Source organism: Lissotriton vulgaris, chromosome 12 (genome assembly GCF_964263255.1).
Source record: "Lissotriton vulgaris chromosome 12, aLisVul1.2, whole genome shotgun sequence".
NCBI lineage: Eukaryota > Metazoa > Chordata > Amphibia > Caudata > Salamandridae > Lissotriton > Lissotriton vulgaris.
Genome location: NC_141700.1, coordinates 565,519,049 through 565,542,888, shown reverse-complemented (window position 1 = coordinate 565,542,888; position 23,840 = coordinate 565,519,049). Strand labels below are relative to the sequence as shown.

Genomic DNA, 23,840 nt, shown 5'->3' with positions numbered 1-23,840 from the left:
ATAACAACTGACGGTTAAAGTCATAGAGGACGGCAAAACAGCAGGTGAAAAGGAGGGCAGACTATTCAGAAGCCAGATTAATGTTGAAATATCCGCCTTCATTCAGTGACGTAAAACATCAAATTGTCAGGGAGTCAGTATAGTAGTCTTGAAGCACTTTCCGGTTTTGATATAGGCGCAATAAAAGAAATTTCTGGGCAAGAAACTTTGGTGTGTGAGGAGGAGCGGAGACTAGCGAAACCTGATATGGATGCGAAAACGACGAGGGGCCCAAGTTCAACGAGAGAGAGAGCCACTGCTCTTGCCTGCACTGACTGGTGCTGTGCGCGAGCAAAATATCGAGTCTGGGTGGGCAAGCGCATGGTTAACATAAAGTGTGACACGCGCCACTGACAGGTACTGTGCGTGAGCAAAATATCGAGTCCGGGTGAGCGAGCCGGAATGGAGACAGGGAGGTGTCTAAAAAGCCTCACTGCAAATCAAAAGCGCGCGTTTAATATAAAGTGTGATGCGCACCAATGAAAAGCAGAGGCGGAGCTTCCACCCTACTTCCAAAAGCAACCCGGCGACAATAGATCTCACAGAGCAGACAGCTCATGCGCTGCAATGCTAGGCGAGACCTAAAAAATGATAATGCCATGGGGCATGAAAACTACCAGGATGCCTTATATCTAAGAACCTGAAGTCACTGATTAAAAAAGTAGATGCAAAATCCGATACTATTGAAAGAAAGGCCCTCTTAGAACTTACAGAGATCAAAGAGTGTATAAACGGAACTAACCCCTACTACAGTGAACAAGCCAGCCGCAAGAGAACAACCTGCACCAAAAAGTCCCACCCATGTGCCTCGACAACTTGGCTACCAAGCACTGTCACCAGAAGCAATATCTGGGAGGGACTGTCAAATACATCATCAATAGATCGGGAAGTGTCCACTGCATGTTTACAGGGTAATAATAGTACTGGAGCTCTGGCATATGCCTCGGATTCTCTACATTTGTGGCCTGATCCCACTCCCTACGTCATTGTCCTGAAGGATATCCCTAAACTAGAGTCACATACCAAAAACAACTGGACTGATTTGAAAAATAAAGTTGTCCATTGGATGTCGGATCACATCGGTAATACCAACTTCCTGGTCAGGCGGGTAAATTGAGTGAAGTCTTCTCTGTAGACAGGGCACTGTGGCTGCATTGTTGTACATTTCTGACAACCAGCTGTGGTAAAATCTCTTCTTTTTAACTTTCACTGAAGAAAACAAATACAGAATAGCTAAGAGGGGAAGATTATTGCCGTTCTCTTAGGCGTTTTCTATAAACCCTCAGTAAATGCCCCAAGACCACAGGGCTTTTATCCCCTGTATCAACTCAGCAACTACAGAATGGGTACCCATGTGATCAATTCAAATAGATGTGCCCCATTAGTGAACAAGATTGACAACAGGATGCCATAGGGACTAAGGTGGAAACTAGAGTGCCGGGAAATGTGATAGCTGTGATGTGACAGAAGATCGGGGACACAAAATAAGGCATACAAGTACTGGAGAAACACTAGTCATTATATCTTGGAATTTTGCAGGAGTTAAAAATAAAATAGACAATAAAGAATGGCAATGTTATATAAATATGGCACATTTGATGGTCCACGGAAATATGGTGGTCGCACAGTTTTAGTATTGATAGCTTTGAATCTATAATTACACGCGCAACTCCATCTACTTGCGGGCGGGCAAAGTGAGGGCTGGCGACCTTAATATCAACAACAGCACCAGTAATACTAAAGAAATCATTCACTAAATCCCTTTATTTTCAGATTGTACTTTTACAGACCGATAGGAGACAGTTCATTGTAGTGATACATTTTCGTAATAATGTTTTTAAAAGTCCGATGTATATGGTAATAGGGGAACTCGATAAAGAATTGGGAAACTTTGCGCAAGGGTCAGAGGCAGAGGGTGTATATATATCTGGGTGAGGGACTTCAATATTAATAATTGTCAGTACTTATCGAGAGAGGCATGTGGATATTCTGATGTCTTAGGGAATGATCAGATTCACTTTTCCAGGACAAGTGCGGAGATTCTATAAACAAATTGCTATGTACATATAATTTAGAACTGTTGGGACAGTGTGATGATAAGGTAAACATCCCTCTGCCTACTTTTCAAGGAAATAGGAGTTGTTTGTGTAGTGATAATATAATACTTTCAGCAAAAGGTCCTGAGATGTTTAGCTCTCTTCTTGTAGAACACCCTAGTTTTAGTGATCACCTCCCGTTAACACTAACCTTAACTATTAAATCTAAATCCTTTGAAGCTTCTGATTTAGCATCCCATAATGAGGCAGCAAGTAATAATGGTATTAGTTTTAAGTGGATTGGGAAAATTGAATTAGCCCTTTTGGAAATGGTTGCAAAAGGTAACAAAGAGGATTTCATCACCCGTACCGTACCGAATGGGAGGCACCACCAGGAAGGATCATGGCAGCATTTGGTAAAATAGCATCTGCAATCACCAATATATTCAAAGTGCCTAATAAGGTTCCAACAAAAATAATCTATTGCGGTTTGACAATCAGTACACACTGGTCAACCAAAACCTAAAGAAGGCTTTGCAGTTAATGCCTAGAAACAGAGAGGAGGTCAAAAATGTGAGACACATCTACAACAAGCGTTGGACCTGAGAAAGAGAGAAGATTCAAGATTTTTATTTAATGCTTTGGAACCTCCTTCCAAACAATCTATTTGGAAGAAGCAAAATACCAAAAATTCACACAAAAATTTTCAATACAGATTTAAAAAAGATTTTTAAAAGTTAAAAAGTAGGTACAAAACATTTCATTTGGGGCCTCGTAGTTTGTGCATCAAAAAGAAAAGTGGTCTCAACAACTTAATACGACATAATAATAAGGCAGGACAGACAAATAAGACGTTTCAAATCCTGGATACCACTTAGACACAGATTACAAACATTTGATGAATCACACCAATTAGACAGTGGTGGATCCTCTGCTAAGGCGGAGGAGCGTCACCTCACTACTCACAGAGCAGTGTAAAAGAACAAATAAATTGATAACAACTGAAGTTATTATTTTATTTTTATTATCGCCAGGTTAGGGCGGGGCTTGCCTCCCCTGACGACATGGAGGAGGAGTGGTTGCTGTACTCTAAAGTGCACATGATGCTTTGGCCGGACGCGTTAGCTCGGCCAAACCGTCATGCGCACTTTGCAGGTTCTCCCCGCAGGCTGTATTACAGCCTGGGTGGAGAACATGCCCATGCTCCCTGTCCCCATCTGAGCGCTGAACCATGGCGCTCAGACCAATCTCAACGCTGTATTGCAGCATTGTGATTGGCTCAGGGGACTCTGGGTGCTTCCTGGAAGACGAGTGGAGGAGACACGACATAGGTGAGATGAAGGAGAGATGCAGCGATCAGGTAGGTGAATTTTTATTTTTCGAGACCCTCACCATCCCTCCCCTCCTCCGCCACTCCTGTATTGTACCGGCTGCCACTGCATTTCTAAGTTAATACATTTAGCGGAAGTATATCCAATCTCATTAAAATCCAGAAGCGCCTAAACCCATGTGGCAAATTCCATGCCAAATATGGTTGAGGACTTGTCACAATAACAGACTTCATTAATACTTCCTATCTCTTTTCAACAGATGACGGTGTCCAGGCAATGACATAAATTTACAGAAGCTCGTTTTAGGCAGGTCTTTAATTGAATTGGCGATAAGGAAGATACCACATTTTCATCTAACTCAAGTTGTTTGAGTGCATACTTAAGACTTTTCTCTCTTCAGTTCGGAAATCTCTTTGCATATGACTATATTGAGCTCTGGAAGCCTTCTTGCATATAAAGCCCCTTAGAGAAACAAGATCACTTTTTGTCAGACTAAAAGCACATTGTATCACTCCTACCAAACTTTGTACAAATGTACTTTTGATCCCAAATTCTAGTCTTAGAGCAGCAGCCTCTGCTAAAGTATTACATGAGGATAGCTGTCTTATGATTTGACCTTCTGTATTATCCAAAAAAAAACCTATCTTGCCACATCTGTTATCTCAACCTCACACAGTAAGGTAGGAAGAATCTTGGCCTGGTATACGGACAGAAGGTACAAAAAATGTCTCCTACCTACACCATTATAAATGTGTCCAGCCTTTGGCCTGAGACTGTGCTTTACCAACATTGTTTGACATATGATCTGAATCACTAAGGGTACTGCACTTAATTTTTCCTAGGAAACAATATGATCTAACACTTTCCAATTTTTGAGACCCCAAGTACCATAAAACGTTAAAATATTTTAATGATTTCTTCCCTTGAAAGAAAACAATTTAACTTTTTTGAGGAATTAATCTTTAAATAATGCAGGTACGTATATTGTTGAAGCCCCGCCAAGCGGCTATTTAGACCTTTCGGGGATCAAGAATTACAACGCCATCTGAATAGAGCAGACATGTTAAAGAGCGACCTCCGAAACGTGGTGGAAAACCTGGACCTTTCGACGTGAAGCTGGGAGGATCGTGTATGTATAACGAAAATAACAATGGAGTGAGTAAGCATCCCTTCTTTAGACTGTTTTTAGTCATGGAAATCCATGGATAAACCAACAGAATTTCACACCAGGTTGAGGAGTGCAGGGCAATAATTAAATGCAGCAAGGTTTCGGGTATGTCGAGATTAAGTAACTTTTTCCAAAGTGTTGGATGAACGCTTTATCAAAGACTGTGGAGAAGTCAAAAATGCGGCATAAACTAAGGAGCTCCTGATGGTGACATATTTTTCATTAATAAGCTGAAGAGCAGTAATGTTATCCAGCGTACCATGTGGTTTCCTAAAGCCTGTTTCTTCTAATGAAATGATCATGCTGCTCTGTACCCAGGTATTAAGGTAATCTAATACGCACCTGGAGAAGACTTTACCAGGAAGAGAGAACTACAAGAACAGGTTTGGGCCAGTCTGGAACAGGCAGCAGTAGAAACTCTGTGCTGTTCTGGAAAACTATAAATACCCCGTTCCTCATAAATAACTTAGCCTAGAAGGTGGAGGTATTTGTCTCCCCAGCGGACTGGAAAAACCATTTTGGAAGTATTTTTAACCCAAACAATGAACAGGTAGATACCTCTGCAGATGATACACATCTTATAATATTAGCACAATGACAAACAGCTAGTTTAGACGAGGTAACCTCTGCTCTGGGAAAATCTGCCAACTGGAAAGCTCCCAGTACCGATGGGGATTCCAGTAGATGCATTTACATCCTGTACAACATTATGGGCCCCAATTTTGACACAGGTATGCTGCACGAGGGTGTATTCCTTCCACTTGGACAGATAGTATTATTGTCCCAATATTTAAAAATTGGGACAGAGGGGGTGTAAAATGGTGCCACTCAATATACCTTTTGGATTCATCTGCCAAATTAATGGGTATCAACAGGTTATACAATCCTACAGTCTTGCTTTCCCCCACCCCTCCTCCTGAAGGAGACCTCACATGATCAGCAGATTTACTGTCATTGCTACTTTAATTTACCAGATTTTGATTGGGAATATGTAATTTCCCTACACAAACATGTATGAGTGATGATATTGTACCACACCACTGTTACAGTAAAAGCATGCCTGGATAGAGACCACTTCCATAGGCACAATATGCATGACCCCTCTTGATTAACAATTCTTAGTCTAGTTTCACATGATCCACTAAATCTGAATGCTTAAGATTGAATAAACTTCAGTACTAGAAATTAACGTATATATTTTTTTTAACAATTCTCCTCTCTCTTTTTCTTTCTCCAACCTCCTTACCCTAACAGGTGTTAATCTTATGATACCATTGAGTTATGTTGTCCTGATGATGATCCCACATTGCTGAGGGATCGAAACGCCCTCAACACACACTCTGACCCATGAGATTGTGTGTAAAGATCATGGTTGGGTGCGGAAGAGTTTTTCTGTTCAAATAAGTGAACCCAATTTCTTGTATGTTTACTGGTCAGAATTCGTTTTTCTTGCCTGTATGTCTATTGTTTTGTCTGTGAAACACCGGTTTTAGAACTACCCCGGAAGGGTATACTCCCTTCTTCATGGTGAAAAAAATAAAAATCTTGTTTGTCATTGGAACAAATATTGGGAACTATAATGTTTCTTTAAATATTCTGTGCACATTTATTAACTAGGGACCGTTGTTCGCCTTATTGCTAAACTGGATAATAGAACTCTTGGGATGGGGAAGCAAGTGTCTGGGTGGTATAAGGGGAGGGTCATGGCATGTTGGCCTTGGGTTTGGTGGTTGGGTGTGTAGAGGTTGATTACGGTAGAGTCAAATAAGTATGGCATGAGGAGCTGTGTGATGTAGTTTGGAATAGGAATTTAGGGCCAGATGTTGGTAATCCCAGATTACCGATTCTTAAATACAGAATCATACCGATTCGGTATTTAAGAACAGGCAAATGGGATGTCGGTAATTTTACCGAAAAAATTACAGAATCAGTAAGTTTCGGTAATTACCAAATCGGTATTTACCGATTCGGTAATTGCCATTCATTCCTATGGGCCTGGAGGCCTATAGGAATGAATGTCAATTACCGAATCGGTAAATACCGATATGGTAATTGGGGGAAACATTGAAGGGTGGCAGGGTGTCACTTTGACACCCGGTTGCACCCCTCAATTGTGTTTGGGTGCACATGTTGCAGACATACATGCCATGTATGTCTGCAACATGGCACTGAAGCAATTTGCATAAAATTGCTTTTTGTTTTTTTTTCTTTATTTACCACCAACTTGTAGTTGGTGGTAAATAACAAATCCCAAAAAGGGGAAAGCAATCATTTGAGTGCTCCCTACATTGCTAATTCGGTAATTTACAGATTCGGTATTTTAAGGAATCAGTAATTTACTGATTCCTTAAAATACCGAATCGGTAAATTACCGAATTAGCAATTTGGGCACCTACATCTCAGTAGCCTAATTCCGGTCGGTAACGACCGAAATTCAGTAATTTCGGCTATTACCGACCGGAATTACGCTTCCTACATCCGGCCCTTATTGAGGGAGCAGAAGTGTGATCTTGCCGTGTGCCTCACCTGTTCAGTGAAGCAGGACTGTTTGTGATGTGTTTTGTTTCAGCAAAGCATGGGTTCCATCTTGAGAATTTTTTTTTTTTGCTCCAGAGGTCTTTGGTGAGACTGCTACTATGGGTCTTGTGTAGTGTGGAATTTCAAAATTAGAGGAGTTCTTGGAGAGGAAGTGTGTGATCGAGATTAATGAGATCATGTTTCCAGTATTTCATAATAAAGGTTTATCTGAGTTCTCCCTCTTTATTAATTTCTCCATAACATTTGTATACAACCCATTCGCCATATTTTGGGAAACCATAATGATTAATTGAATAGTGATGAAGATCATTTCTATAGCATGCAAACTAGAAATGAGAGGTAACAATAATTCACTGCACAGGGACGCTGTATCAGTTTACTAACTTTTAGAGGATTCGAGATTTCTTTTTAGGATGCCTTTTTAAGCCAGGCATCAGTTCCTGTTTCTTAACTTTCACAAGGAGGACTTCATCTGAGCCTATTTAGGACCCCACATTTTATTTTTAATTGGAAATATTGATGGAACAAATTGTCTTTAGATGGGCAAAGTAAAAAAAAATATTTTAGAAAGACTTCGCTTTGAAAGGTATTCTCAAATTCTGGACCTAGGCAGAAATACTTTAGACTATCCAATGATGAATCACAAATAAAATCACTCAGAGAACAAAATTATAGTCAGAGTAGATAAAACATATTGGCATCAAAATGTGTGTTGCATTTGGGCCTTTCTGCATGGTCATCCCTACACTTTTTGCCTTTACCCTCCCATTTTCTGAACCCGTTTTTTCGGCTATTAGGACTCTGAGCCCCTTACCACTGCTAACCAGCGCTAGAGTGCTTGTGCTCTCTCCTTTAAATATGGTAGAATTGGATTACACCAGATTGGCACCTTTAATTTGCTTTGAAGTCCCTGGTAAAGTGATAATACATGTACTCAGGACTCAGGGCCTGTAAATTAAATGCTACTAGTGGTTTTGTGCACTTATTGTGCTATCTAAACATGTCTCAGACCTGCCATTGCAGCCTGTGTGTGAAATTTAAAGTGCCATTTCGACCTGCCAAAAATCTGTTTGCCAGGTCTAAACCTTCCTTTTCAACACACAAAAGTCACCCCTAGGGTAGGCCCTAAACAGACCATAATAACCCAATCTCCAAAAATGTGGGTACATAAAAAAAAGCTTGTACCCCACCAAATCCAATCCAGAAATCTACAGTCATGTACATCTCACCCCACATACCTTAAGATGACCAAAGCAAGGGGTAAGATTACAGGGAATTCAAGGCCACTGGCTGTGGAACGCCGCTTACGCCTTGATCTAGTGGGCTAAACCAAACTATTAGGAGTTTCACAGAACTTCTAAAATGGGATCGTTTCAGATGAGCACTTCATCAGATATCAGAAGTGCTGGCCAACAAGAGTATGGAACATTCGACAGGATAGTGCCTCAGAAGATTGGACTCTTGCTTCGCCACCCATGAACTCAACATTTAGAACTTGAAGGCAGTCAAAGCAGCATGCAGCGCTTTATGAAAATTTAAGGAAGCATAACCAAGTTGGAGATCTGGGACGATATGAATCCTTCTTGTTTCTGTCCCGGATGCTTTGAATTGATTTTGTAGGTCTACATCACTCCTTTGGGGAAGATATTTGAAGCACCCAATTTTCATTCTGCATCAATTATGGGTTTATTTTTTAATAAACCCCATCCTAGGCCTCCTCTTACTAAAGTGTCCTTGTCATGCGGAAAAATGCAGTTGTGCACTTTTACCAAAACCTTCTGGGTTGTGAATGCAGCAATGACTTTGTCCATTTCTCCAGGTTAGAGAGACTCTCTGCATAGGATAAAACGCCTAAATGCTTTATTTGCTATGCTGGATTTGTAAATATACTAATAAAAATAACTCTTGGGTCCCAAATGTTTCCATAAGAGTGACGACAGCTCTGTCGAAGGTTTTATTTCAGAGTGCCAAGGCTGCCATGTTTGATTCCACCACCCCACATTTCCTGCCTCTCTATCTTGCTCTTACAGGTTACTTTTAATCCTCTTTCACCTTTTGTTACCAGTTCCACCCTTTTTTAAATCCCTTTATCTGCTCTTCAACAAAGTCTGATGGTGAGAAATAAGTCCATGTCCCCAATTATGAGCGCCACTGGCCACCACCTGCACAAATTAAGCCGTGGGCTTGTTAAAAAGTCCATGTCCCCTAATATGAGAGCAACTGTCCACAACCTGTACAAATGTATTTCTGGGGTTGTGATCTCCGTCTTCATCCTTCAATATGGAATTACTTTCAAAAGTGGACTAAATATTCCAGACGAGGCAGATTTCTTGTGCCCAATCTGAATGAAGGGGGCCAGTTACACATTCATGGTTAGACTGAAAACTTACTGAGCTCGCAAGGCTCCAGAGAGTACCCAGGATTTTGGGACTGGTAGGGTTTCTCACATTACTTGCACGTTTTAGTCCTCAAATATATTAGTAAACACCCACCCGGTGTCTCGGGTGTGTGTGTGTGTGGGGGGCAATGGATCCACACGAGATATAGGCCACAACGCTGTCAACATAGCCTAGTTCCTTTCAAACAACTCATTGCCTTTGTATATACCAAAGAATCCAACTAAGGGAAAATTTGAGGGGTTTGTGACTCAGACACTCTTTTTGCCCTGGAGGATTTGTGGACATAAAATTCTGAGTTAAACCAATGAGCCATGAAAGTTCAAGGGGTCTGTATTGCAAGAAAGACTACTGGTCAGCGAATACTATCTGCCCCCTAATAATAACAAAGGGACAATGTAATCATTTTATTCCCATGAATTCTAATATTTTGACAGCAAGCAAAACGGAAGTATGAGACAGAAGTATGTATTTTTCAATTTGTTTATTTAACAAAAGAAAGCCTGTTCGGCGATATCGTACAAAATAAGTGCTTTAAAAACAAATATACAAAATAGTAATAAAAAATAATACATTATCAAAGGCAGCAGAGTTAAGTCACTTACATGCAGTGCTTAGTTACAGTACAATACAACAAAAATGAAATATAAGTGCATTGTTTCTCGTTAGGTCTACTTCCCTGAATACCTGCAAGAAGCAGTGGTAAGTGGTAAGAGCTGGTTACAGTACTCATGGGCTGCACCAGGGGGGTGCCACTAAGGACCAAAGGTATTATGGCTTTAGATATTAAGAGCTTTGGTCGATGAGCATTTGGGGAGGTACACAGAATGCATTACGCCCTCCCTTCCATGAGACAGATGCAAAACTGTTAACCACAAAACAAGGAAGACCACATCAGGAATTGCGATAGCGAGAAAGTAGTTATTCTGTGACTTGTCACATGAAATGTTAGCTTACATTCTTGAGGGGAGGAGTGTGGTCAACACATTGACGCGTGCAAACTAAATAAGTGCTACAAAAAAAAGTACATAACACTGGTTTCGATAACCACAGTGAAGCGAAGGCAACATTTCTTGAAATAAATACAAAAACACAGATTTGGATAACGATTCAGTCGTATCAAGTGAAAGAACACGCGGCGAGACAATCCACCTGAACTTTTTCCCATATCGAAGGATGTTGCTTTCTGGAACTGAAATACTGAGGGTGGTCGTGGTACAATCTTTGGCGACAAAGCTTTTGCTTCCACGCACCCCACTTTTAAGGCAAACGTCCTGTTCTCCTTTATTTCCACATTCTCCAGGTCACAATTGAATTCTCACTAGTCACACCCTTCCTCCTACTACAGTTTGTCTTTTCTTCCTCTTTTCTTTTTTGGAATGCCAAGAGTCCAATATTAACTTAAACTTTCAAATCACCAGGCTTTGAAATCCCTATAGTGGTCAGTGCCAGAAAGCAACAACTTTAGGGAAAAGTCTAAAACATCGTGAAAATGCAGACCTTATAACAATAAAAACAAAGGACATAAGTATAAATAGACATTCTTATAAGCGAACAAAACATTGATCTGTAGAATCTGTAACAAAGGCATTTTCATGAACAGAAAACTTTTTGTTGAGAAATGAACTCTTTGTGCTGATTCAATTCAACTTTTAACGTGTTCTTGCGGTAGGCCATGATCCATGGCCAACAAACATGGCCGGCTCAACGTATTGAAGCCCAATCTTTTAGTCTATATGACCTCGAGTCTTGGCACATTCACGGCTCCTGTGCTCTTTGGTGGGTATAGAGATCTGAGGCATCAGCAAGGCTGTCTTTTAAACAAGCTCATCAGTGCAGCCAGACAAACTTACGACTATCAGTTTTACTAAGAGAGTCATAGTTGGCATGGCTTAGACAACCAGAGTCACACTGTGCGGCGACTTGCTCTCTCCGCTCACTTGCACTTTCTCAGGCACAATTATAAGTGCTTAAAACACTGGCAACGTCCACTGTGCTTGCGTTGATCGCAGTGCATCGGTGAGTGCGGCAAAGTAGATATACTTTAAAAATGGTAGATCTGTTGTCTTCCATCTTTAGCGTGCACAATTGTTGTTACAGTTGTTAGCCACTTGGTTAGCATCCATCTGGAAGGAAATAAAAGAAGATTGATTGTTAACATTTCTGTAACAAGTTACTTAAAGAGACAGGACTGTGCACTTTTTGGAATTTTACTAAGTACTTGGATGTTTTAAGGTCTGTTCACAAAGCCACCTAAAGTTCGTAAAATCGTAGTCCGTAATTCTACTGCTCATACTCAAATGTATCTGTGAATCAATCCCGCAGTGCCATGGGTATCTTTTCATTGTTACCAAGAAACCATAAAACCCTCTATCTCACACTAGCGCCCTTTACCTTCTGCTCTAATATCTACAATGTTATCAAAGAGAACAGTTCAAATGAGCTAAAGAGTTTTCTTATGCTTTAAGTAGAACAAGTAGGTTCTCTAAGAGGCAAGGAACCTTAGGATAGGAATTATGGGCCAGCGGCACCAAAGGGTTTTGCCATTCTGTGTCTATCGGAAAATGCGTTAGTACATGTGGACCATGTCCACAGTGTGCTGCTGGATGACCAGTAGTGGTGTACATGTGGTGGCGCCCGCTCATTATCCTATTGCTAGTGGAGGCGAAACACACAAAAGCACAATGACCGCCACACTCACCTCAGTATACATTGGTGGAGGCATATACTTGAACTCGGGGGCGTACATGAAGATGGGACTCTCGCAGCAAGAGCTGTCCAGCTCATCCAGAAGCGGCGTGGTGGGGCTCTCCAGCCTGTGGTCCTCGTGCACGATGTCGAGGTAGCTTGGGGGTGCTGCAAAAAAAAAAAAAAAGGCAAAGCAATGTTAAGCTTCATTCAGTTAAAAGTTTTTGACAATCAGTAGAGCATTCAACTCCTCAGCTGGAGCCCCCCCTTATTTTTCTAGAGCTGATCAATGTTTACTTCCAGTATCTCGAACATTTTCATAGAACACATTGGACAACTAGATCCGCGTGTTCGTGCGTGGCAGTGTTATTACCAGTTATAAATGGCTGAAAGATGTCTCCAAGTTAGAATTTTTTAATATGGGCTTTCTTGACCAACTGTTAGTACTATTTAATTGACAGTAGGCCACCCAAAAAACAGGATCCTTCTCTGTTGAGAACTTTGCTGTGTTTAGCCTTAGGGATTTTTACAATGGCAGTCCAAGTCAAAACTATTATTTTAGACAGGGTGGCTAAACCCTCTTAAGTAATGCATTCTTCACCCTGATATCACCAATGAGAATGATCTAACGCACTAATGAACGTAACATAGCGCCCCAAATGGGCTCCGTGTGCGCAAGACCTAGACTGAGAATGAACCTACCTTCTGGTGTGCCGGGGATGTTGAGGTCCACCCAGCTCATCTCCGAGCTGACCTGGCTGCTCTGACTGGCCATGCTGGATGAGCGGCTGCCGAGACCTGAAGATGTGCTGCCAATCACAAGGGGCAGGTCCAGGATGATCTTCTTGGATCCTGGCACGCTGACGTAAATCTATGGAAACAAGGCGGATGCAGAGAGTTAGCGACTCCATAGACTCCTTCCTTTGTGCCATGCAGTCATACAATCTACCTCCAACCACTCAGCAGACAATCCCCCCTCTATACAATTGCAGGTGGCAATCACGCTTATATGGGAGATGGGAAGGACAGTGCGGTACTCACCAGAAGGGAATATTCCACGCGCAGGATGTGGCACCCCAGGATGGATGGCTTGATTTTGGGCACCCTCAGGCTCTTCCCGCGCCAGGAGTCGGTCATGCCGGAGATGATGTGGTTGCCCCTCACGCTGCATAACTTCTGAGTGAACACCTTGGTCTCCCCGTTGGCCAGGTAGGTGTGCTTGGCCAGAATGGCTGCCTTAGGCACCACGATGCGGGAGCAGGTATTCTCGAAGTCGGCACTGATGCAGATTTCATCTCCTATAGATGAGCAAGCAAAGTCTTTGTTAGACACCTGTGGTAGAACATAAACCTGGCCTTTTAAAGTATCCCAGCATCCCCTGTGCACAAGAGACCACTGCAAGGACCTACCTTCACAGAAGCCTTTCCTGTTGATGCTGGCGCTCAGAGACACGCTCCCGTCAGGAATAAAAAGGCACGTTGTCTTCTTGTTTTTCTTGCCAGAAACTGGGCACTGAAAGGAGAAGAGCGCAGAATTGTTACAACCTTAACAAAGGCTTTTTTTATAGCTTTTTGTTACAAAGTGTCTGAGTCCTCTCTGCAGCTTCAAGGTTTCCAAATTCAATTGCTCAGCTGACCTTTGGCACACATCACCCAGGCTATGTAACACTGATGCCTCTAGCACTCAAAGTTTCCACTACAAGAATCGAGCTATGGTCCCCGGTCTATTATACTTATGAGGTGAACATAGGCCCTTGGATTTGAAGGGAAGTGTGTAATCAGGTATATTATTACGCCCTCAAGAACTAGAAAAGCCATCCACTGCGCTAATCTCTCGGAAATCATTATGAAGAGGCTTGTCCTTAATGCCAGTTTCTGGCTTCCCTCCAGATCTGCTTATTAAATATCCCAGGAAATAAGTCAGTAGCTTCAGGCCATCAACCCAGTAAGTGCAATTTAACATTTCACTTTGAATGACAGCTATGGATGGGCAAGTGTGACACACGCAACCTCGTGCTTTTTCTTAAATAAGTCATATTCCCAAGATGAGCTTATTAATGTTTTCTTTCTTTTAGGATTAATCGACCCTACAAAAATCTTGTTCAAAGAAAAGCAGGAGGCTCGATCTTTAGCAATGACAATTACCATTAAATCAGGAGTGTTCACGTCCACCAAATCCACAACCTCGAAGCCTTTTTCAACTTCCTGCGCAGGCAGTGATGGGCGGTCCAGAAAAATCTTCACACAATAGTTGACGGAGCCGTATTTTCCTTTGAACGTGCTTCCCAGAGGCCTAGAGGACAAGAGTGGAAAAAAGAAGTTGGACATTAGATGACAGATGAGGCCTGGGCAGTGGGATGAACAAGAAATCTAAGCTGGCTCATTATCAATGGATGGGCAGACATGTAGATACCTACCCTTGAGGAAGCTCAAAGCTGAACTTGTACTCGTATTGGTTTCCAGGCCTTAAGATGACAGAGCCGTCAGTGTCTGCAGAAAAGGGAGACAGAAAAAAAATACGTTTATTAGCAAACCGAACGCCTTCCACATACATGGCACTAAAATACTATTTGGAACACTCTGGAGAATTCACGCACACATCCAAAGAACAAGCTAATAACACATATATTCAAACAAACTGATACCCAAATTGAATGGACAAATTAATTTGGAAACTGAACACCCTGTCAAAGCCTTATTGGTCCCAATATCTCTGCTACAAGAGGCCAGCCAGTCAAGACAGGTGTGGTACTGTCCCCTCAGTACGTTTTACTCAAGCGGAACTAGTGCCCATGTTCTGCCACCGGATTGAATGTCTTCCTAAGCCTGTCTGCAGTGCATGCCTCTCCCTCCACAAGCTGCCCTCCTCACCCCAGCCCACCCAAGCATCCCATGAATGCCAAGCCCCCTGCTGTAGCCTCCTCTGCGCCATATAAAGAAGGCTCTACTGTACTTGGAGTTAGATGTCACAGGACCATACCCCTTCCACAGTATATCATTAGGGCCAATGGGGAGTTAGATGTTTCAGCACCACACACCTTTCCCAATATATCATCAAGACCAATAGATGTCCCAGCACCACACCCCTCCCCCAATATATCATCATAAGGACACTATACACCAATAATATCTATCAAGCCAGTTCTTGAAATGGAAAATAAAAGTGCAGGTTCAAACCCTACAATCACATCCATATGCTAGAACGCACATCAAACGGGTGGCCCCACAGGACATCCAGTAAATAGCCAACAAAAGACATGGGTCAACGCGATTTTGACAATGTTTGCCATGTGAATAGGCTCGCTGCACAGCAGCATCAAACGCCAGTTAACAAAAACAGCAATATTAGAGGACGGAGAATTTAGAGGAAATTCTATGCGCTTCTATGGGGCACGTGCGCGCTTATGCCACTGCGAGTTCTGCGACAACAGGCTCGCGCCTCATCCACAGTCTGGTCACGTCCTAGGCTCACTGAATGTCCGTCTGCACTGCATACATAGGGGCGGTGCCAGGCTGCGGAATCAATGCACAAATCCCATGGGGATGGGCTATTCCACAATAGGCGAAAAGTGTGCGTGTGTATTCGTGATAATTGCATGGGATGAAAATCACTGGAAGCACAGCAGGGCGAGCCTTGTGAGAATACTGAAGGGTGGCCCTGTACCTGGCAGTTCACTATGAAACAACGTATAGCAATATGCTGTACACTAGCATGAATGCCCATATATATATACATATATATATATATATATATATACATATATATATATATATATATATCGAACCAGCTGTGATTTTAGGCCAACATTTATTCAAAAATATACCGCATCGAATGGCTACAATGTGCCATGGCAAACAGTCTTTACTAGTGAAGAAACATCAGGAACTTTAAAAGCATTTCTAAAAACAATTGTGCTTTTTGGTCTTATTTGTACACGATCCATACATCCTTCAATTACAAACGTTTATGTGAATGTTTGATATTGCATCCATCTTATTTCTATATGCTATATCACACATGCACAATCCAAACGAAGTATGACGAGACGCATCACGCATTATTTCTGATACTCACCACAAGCCTGGTCCTCCATCTGCAGGGTGTCCTGGATCCGCATGTACTCCATCTCCTGCTTGCACTGGTGCGAGCCCTTCGACCAGAACACCTTGGCAACGCCGGTGGCTAGCAGCCGGACAGCGCTAACTCGGGTCACCTCGGCTACGGTCACAAGGACGCGGCCAACCACTTTCTCGCCTGGGCAGTAGACCTTTTCGGGCTCACTGAACATCACCTCCATGCTTGGGCACCTCTTGAACACCACCATGATGAACAAATGAAGGATCAAAGGTTGGCACTAATTGGCAAATAAAAGCAAAGCAATTTAGCGCTCCTCCAATTAAATAAACCGTTTACAGTTTATTCAACCAAATCCCGGTCAGAATATTTGCTTTATCAGGTCACTGAATGAATTAAAAGTCCAATTAAAGTTCCTTGCTATCTGGAACAGAGCGACCTGAACGTTCATAAGACCAGTGTGGTTGTAAACACAAGGCGGAAGCAGCCAGCCTTTTATAGCCTCGTCGAAGCAGTGACTTGTTATTCTATCAGCTCGCTGCCATGTGCTCGGAGAGTGATCGCCCGTGGCCGCCGCGTGCACAGCAGCCTCATTGGCCGCCAGACAGATGCGCTGCAGCTGTTTAACCAATGAGAGGCAAGTAGCGGCGCGTGGACAGCAAGTGCCAGGGGCTGACGAACACAACAAGAACAGACCGGGTTTCCCCATGCCTCACGAAAAGAGAAGAGGGACAAACAGCTCCTGTTGATGGAATGAGAAGCACTGTCAGCCATGTTGTAGAGGACAGCGTATAAAGACAAGCAATAACTTCTTAGTAAGCGACAGTCCTCTATCTTTAAGTACATTTAGTGACCAATGTAACAGCAGCCTTGTGTAAAATGTATATTATTCTGAAAATCCAGTGGCGTTTTAAATTAAAAAATAATACAATTAACCCCAAGGGAAGCAGTTAAGGACTCCGCGGGAACTTCAGATCCCGTGTTTTCTTTTAACAACTAGTGAATTCCAAAGGCTGTAGAACAAGGTTACTTTATTCAATTGAATTAAAACAAATTGTGAAAAGAAAACCTTCAGGAATAGAGCTTGCATCCATGATGTCCTAGCATCGTTAGGCACCCTGTATTTTCTGGTAAATTGCATGGTTTTGCTCCTTATTGAACTATTCGGTTTCACTTTAATTTTTCACAGACCGAGCTGCTTCCAATTCTGCAAGGAACTGTCTAGGTTTTCAATCCCATCAGGTGAGCCTGCACTCTTCCTGGAAAGACCACCAGCGAGTGACAGCCGGAGCACCCAATGAACGTTTAAGATTGTCTTTAGCATTGCACGGTGCTATCCAATCGGAGCGCGGCAGAGGAGATATGTATTGTTGCTGCGTCGTCCTTGTACTGTGTTTTTTGTCTTTCACTTTATATAGCACGTATACTCGATGAGTTGGGTTAGGGAGCAGGCGTTTAAGCTCATTGTGAAACGGAAAAAAGACAGCCGCTTAATTTCTGTGACAGAATACGGGAAGACTGTTATTTATCACAAATGTGGCAGAATGTGGGCAGGCTTGATTTACGCCAAGCTGGTAATTTGAGGAGAGTTAGCCCAGTCTGCTTAGGGAAAATGAATTATCTTATTATTTGAGGGAATACGTTCTTTGAACATAGCTTGGACAAGAGAACATTTTTGCTAACTCACTGATTTCTTAGAATGAGTCTAGCGAGACATGGTGTAGTCTCTCTGTGAAATTTGGCCAAACCCATCCCTTGTAATTCGCCCCTTGTAAAATCTTCCTGTTCTGTGGTCCCTCAGTAGTCTTTGTCCCACCTTTTGTGGCTCCTTGTTTTCGCCCTGGCAACTGACCCAGTTACATGGATCAATTCATCTTTCACCACTTGTGCACGTTTGGCGCACTACTTTCTGTTTTGCTTCAGATCGCTTGCCGTCCCTACACCACCTACCTCCTCCCATTGCTGCCTTTCATTACCTCCTCGTCCTGTCTCCCCGTCCCATTCCTTAACAGTGAGCAGCTAGTCTGCTCCACAGAAACCTATTACCTGAGCTTTTGCACTTCCCCCCAACATGGCTTCACTATCACGTGACAATAAAGGGGGAAGTGTAGCAGAGAAACATCCTGTTCCTTTTTTTCTGCGTTTGCAGATTGCCTTGCTACCTAGCTGTGCTGTGGGTAAGTGTTGCCTTTTTTGTATTTCTTTGTGTTGCGGCGGCCTGCTTTAGCGGCTGGCTTTTTGTATTTTTTCTTTCTTTGCCCCCTTACTGTTGTGCCTTTGGGCGCGGTTCGCTTTAGCAGCCGCTTGGGCTGTCTCCGCTCACCTGGGGGTCGCGGCCTGCTTCAGCGGCCGTTTTCCTTTTTGCCAGTCCCGGTTCGCTCTGCTTTAGCGGGCGGGGGATTTGCGGTGATGTTTTCGGCGACGCGTGTGGTCCGCTTGGATCCTGGGGGAATATTTCGGGCGACCGGCTGTGTTTTGTAGTCCGGCCCCTTTTTTCTGGTCGCACGGGATCTCGAGTCCCCGGGACTTCGTTCCTTCAAGTTGGGGTCCTTTCTTCCTTGCCCCCGTCCTCTGTGAGTGCATGTTTTTGGTTCTTGGACGCTGTTCTCTGCAGACATGGACACTGATGCCCCTTCCTCTGCTGCTCCTCTTGATGCCCTGCGCCTGTTAATTAATGAGGTGGTGGCTGCTGCTTTCCTGGCTAGGGACGCTGCTGGGCCTCCTTCCAAGGTGCCTCCTGGTCCAGTGGATCCACAGGCCACTCCGGATGATGAGATTGGTCCTGAAGAGGATGAGGGTGCCCGGGGGCGCTTTGTTCAGGGTGTTGAGCTCTCTGGCCTCCATGTACGGGACAATTTGGGTTTCTCTCCTCCTGTTGCGGATGGTTTGGAGGATGACTTCTTTACACAGTATCACCAGCCGGCTCCTACTCCTTCCCGTTGCATGGTGCTGTGCGCAAGGTGCTGGATCACGAGTGTAAGGAGGTGGATAAGTCCGCCTTCCCTCGCTTCTTGTCCAGGCGTTACCCTCTGGAGGGTGTTGCTGCTGAGTTTCCTCAGGCTGTGAAGGTCGACAATTTGATGGCTGGTCTTTCCTCTCAGGGTTTGGTCCTCTCGAATGACGCCCTTCCTGCAGACGCTGTGGATAAGCGTGTTGAGGGGCCGGTGAAGCGTTCTTATGCTGCTTCCAATTTTTCTGTCCGTGCGACTGCCTATTTTAACTACATGGTCCAGTCTCTCCTCAAGGATTTTCAGTCCCTATCCCTTCTGTTGCAGGACGGTGAGGATGCCACCCCTCTTTTGTCTATGATGGAGTTGCAGGTGCGGTACTTGTCGGATCTTTCCTTTGACCATTTGAGTGCAGCGGCGGCTGCTTCTGGTGCTTCCATCACTGCACGACGACATATTTGGATGCGTTCCTGGAAGGCTGAGTCTTCCCAGAAGTCGGTCCTCCTTAAGTTGCCCTTTGGGGGTTCCAAGGTGTTCGGTCCTCAGCTTGAAGAGATGGTCAAGCAATCAGCAGAGAACCGCAAGCGTGTTGCTCTGGCCGCCCTCCTTCTCGAGGCGTGATTTTTTTTTTTTTTTTTTTTTTTTTTTTAATTTTTGAAAACCTTTATTTCACAAGAGCACACAGCTATTCAGCCTAACATCCCGGAGGCAAGGCAGCATAGTAGGCAGAGCATAGTAGTGCAAGTCAGGTACGGCAGAAAATTATAGGTTTATTTTATAATTATATAACAATAGGAAGAAGACGCCAAGTGGCGCCGAAGAGTGGCAATAGGAGAAGAATACAGCAAGGAATAGAAGGCCGGGAGGAGAAAGAGACCAGCAGCTCAGGAGTACAGAAGAGTGGAGGATGATAGGAGGGGGGGGAAAAACAGGATCAATCAGGTATCGTACACAGTCGGTGTCATAGGTCACAGTGACAGGTGCTCATCCAATGAAACAGGCTCGGGCGGCAGACACACATCACCCCGGTAAGAGTTCCAAGCACCCCACACCCTGTTCCATTTGTTAGGTTTACCCCTGGCAACATAGACAGTCTTCTCCCGGAACATACACCAATCCATGTTGGCCTTCCACTGTACCACCAGGAGTGCCGTATTGGCCCCCCACCTCTGAGCGATGTCTCTCTTGGCCACCATATTGCCTAGGGTCACCCACTGAGTTTGGGCTGTGTTGTGATCTGTCGGCTCCCAAATGTTGAGGAGGCACCTACGAGCTTCAGCCGCAATCCCCACTCCCAACACTTCGCTCATGACCCTGTGAATCCTCCTCCAGTAGGACGCTATGGCCGGACATTCCCACAAGATGTGTAAGAAGGTAGCGAGGGCACCACAGCCTCGACGACAGAGGCCGTCGGGCGAGTAACCCATGTGTATAAGGCGGGGGCCAGTAACGTATACCCTGTGCAGGATTTTAAATTGGACCAGACGAAGCCGAGATGAGATGGCAAACTCCTTAGGGGAGGACAATGCACTCTGCCAGTCCTCCTTGTCGATTTCCAGGCCATCCGCCACCCACTGGTCTCGCAACCCAAGGAGAAGGTCTGTGCGAACATTAATTAGTTTTTTGTAGGACAGTGAGATCGCGCTATCGGGCATATGGCCGTCCAGCACTCTGTCCTCCAGTGGTGAGCTTTCCGGGATATCCTCCCCAGGGGTCATAGCAGAAAGCAAGGCATGCCTCAGCTGGGCATATCGGAAGAACTCCGAGGCACCCAGCTGGTACTCAGTCTGTAGCTGGGGGAAGGTCTTGATAGTCCCTTTGGAAATCACATCCTCCACCCTAGTGATGCCAATGAGGTCCCATTTGTCAAAGCCCTTGGTGTGCCATAGTCTGCCCAACATATCGGATTCAAACAAAGGAGTGAAGCAGGTCAGTCTGCCCTGCCATCCCTGCACCTTGGTGATCGTACGCCAAATAGAGACTGCCGTCCTCGTGGGACCAGACATACGCCGATCCAGGGATCTGGAGTAAAGGGCTCGGTAATAATTACCACCACTCCTAAGCCACCTGTCCATAGCGTAGCCGGGGCTATTCACCGGCCCATAAAACCCGTGATTGAGGGCTGCAAGCTGGGAGGCCCAATAATACCTACGAACATCCGGTAGTGCTATGCCCCCATCGTACCACGGGAGCGTGAGCTTCGTGATCGCCACCCGAGGGCGGCCATCCCAAAGTAGGGCCCGCTGAAGACTCTCAACTTCCCGGAAATACCGAGCCGGTACCGGGTCTTGGGTGTTTTGTAGGGCATACAGGAATCTGGGCAAGGACATCATTTTAAACAGGGCCGCTCGGCCAAGCAGGGAGAGCGGGAGCTTACGCCAACCCTCCACGTCGCGTCGAAGGCACTGCAGTGGGGGGAGCAAGTTCTGGTCGTATCGAACCTTCGGGTTCCCAGAGATGTAGATCCCTAGGTACTTGAAGCCCTGTGTGGCCACCTGAATATTGCAGCCTCTGGGGAGGCGCGGCGTGTCCCCTTTCAATACGTATAGGGAGGACTTGGCCCAATTGATAATCAGGCCAGAGTATCTCCCAAAGTGTCTGAGCACGTCACAGGCAACAATGAGAGACTTGTACGGGGACGTCAGATATAGGAGGATGTCGTCCGCGTACAGGGAGATACGGTCCTCGAAATCAGGTGCCCAGGTGATACGATGGAGGTCAGGGTGGAAGCGCAGTGAGGCCGCCAAGGGCTCGAGAGCCAGGGCAACAAGCATTGGAAATGCAATAGGTCTCGCACCATTAGAGTTAGTGCTTTTAGAATTGTTTATGGGTTTTTTTTGTAAATGTTTAGCATTTTTGTTTCCTGTAGCCAATGCTAAAGAATTACAAATAAAAAAAGCCATAAACATTTCTTAAAGCTGTAACTGAAATGGTCTGAGACCTATTGCACTGTGTGAGGGTGAGGGGTTGAGGGTGAGGGTGGGTGAGGGTGAGGGTGGGTGAGGGTGAGTGAGGGTGAGGGGTTGAGGGTGAGTGAGGGTGAGGGGTTGAGGGTGAGTGAGAGTGAGGGTGAGTGAGAGTGAGGGTGAGTGAGGGTGAGGGGTTGAGGGTGAGTGAGTGAGGGTGAGGGTGAGGGTGAGTGAGGGTGAGGGGTTGAGGGTGAGGTGTTGAGGGTGAGTGAGGGTGAGAGGTGTTGAGGGTGAGTGAGGGTGAGTTAGGGTGAGGGGTTGAGGGTGAGTGAGAGTAGTTGAGGCTGAGTGAGGGTGAGGGTGAGTGAGGGGTTGAGGGTGAAGGTTTGAGGGTGAGGGTGAGGGGTTGAGGGTGAGTGAGGGTGAGGGGTTGAGGGAGGGTGAGTGTGGGTGAGGGTGAGTGAGGGTGAGGGTGAGTGAGGGTGAGTGAGTGTGAGGGGTTGAGGGTGAGTGAGGGTGAGGTGTTGAGGGTGAGTGAGGGTGAGTGAGAGGTTGAGGGCGAAGGGTTGAGGGTGTGAGGGTGAGGGGTTGAGGGTGAGTGAGGGTGGTGAGTTCGGGTGGAGGGTGAGGGGGTGAGGGTGAGGGGGTAGGGGGTGAGGGTGTGGGGGTGAGGGTGTGGGGTGAGAGTGAGGGGGTGAGGGTTAGGGGGTGATTGTTAGGGGGTGTGAGCGTTAGGGGGTGTGAGCGTTAGGGGGTGTGAGCGTTAGGGGGTGTGAGCGTTAGGGGGTGTGCGGGTTAGGGGGTGTGAGGGTGAGTGTGAGTGAGGGGGTGTGAGGCTTCGGGTGTGTGACGTTGCGTGAGTGTGTGTGAGGGTGTGAGAAATAATAATAATAATAATATGTATTGCTATGGAGGGCACATTTGGAGATGCTTTCTGTTTACAGAGTGTCCTTTGCAGATAAGAAATGCACCAAACAGAAAAAAAATACAATGTATGTGTATATCTGATATTTTGGAAGGAGGGCAGCTAAGTGCCTTGCATTTTAGTACAGGTGTGATTTGAATTGCCAAGCTCTTTCAAGACAATTGGACATTATTGCAATCCGAGAAGCCAACCACACCCTTCAAGTGCAAACACTTGTTCTGCCTCCAGGAATTTCCAAAGACTGCTGAATAACCATTTCATATTTTAGTTAATGGCGGGGGCAGTGGGAAGTGTTTTCATATATTGTCCGAAATCACATTCTCACCCCCCCCCCCCTCAGTCCCAGCTAAATAAAAAAAAGTAACAAAGTAACGATCCCATGTATGTTTCTGTTCTTAAAATATTAAAAAAAACAACCTGGCCATATTAAAATGTTGCACTAAAAGCGTCGAAAAGCATTGGTGTGAGACCCATTTGTGCCTCGAAGCCTCGAAAAGTTGTAAGATAGGCGCTTGGGCTCCTCTGTAGGATGGAAGAGAGAATATGTGTCTAGGGTCCTCTTTTAAATTTAACATTTAACCCCTGATGTGCTTTTGAGAAGCTTTACCGCGTGTTATGTCATAGGTCACGTGTAGAGCGCCTGCGCCGCCTCAATGCGCTGCTGTACAAAAAACACTTCAAAGAGAGGGGCAGGCATGCTTCCCAATGAGGCTGCCAGCTTACCCTGGATGCTATAAACAAAGAGGGCGTTCGATTAAACCGCTGCTCCAGCACGATTAATCTACATT

The 23,840-nt window shown here is 44.8% G+C and overlaps 1 protein-coding gene across 1 annotated transcript; it reads right to left on the bottom strand.

Moving 5' to 3' along the window:
- Window positions 1–9,975: 9,975 nt before the first annotated feature.
- Window positions 9,976–16,742, bottom strand: TXNIP (thioredoxin interacting protein). The gene is made up of 8 exons (XM_086945393.1): window positions 16,271–16,742; window positions 14,613–14,685; window positions 14,341–14,488; window positions 13,606–13,708; window positions 13,238–13,494; window positions 12,899–13,067; window positions 12,210–12,364; window positions 9,976–11,634 (listed from the first exon to the last, which is right to left on the bottom strand). The coding sequence occupies exons 1-8, from the start codon at window positions 16,518–16,520 to the stop codon at window positions 11,584–11,586; spliced, it is 1,206 nt and encodes a 401-aa protein (XP_086801519.1). The 5' UTR covers window positions 16,521–16,742; the 3' UTR covers window positions 9,976–11,583.
- Between the last annotated feature and the right edge of the window lie 7,098 nt (window positions 16,743–23,840).

Coding starts and splice junctions, on each gene's coding strand:
- TXNIP (XM_086945393.1), bottom strand. CDS start 16,520: ATGGTGGTGTTCAAGAGGTGCCCAAGCATGGAGGTGATGTTCAGTGAG. Junction 13,495..13,605: donor CAGGAAAGGCTTCTGTGAAG/GTAGGTCCTTGC, acceptor GCTCATCTATAG/GAGATGAAATCTGCATCAGT. Junction 12,365..12,898: donor CATCCCCGGCACACCAGAAG/GTAGGTTCATTC, acceptor TTTTTTTTGCAG/CACCCCCAAGCTACCTCGAC.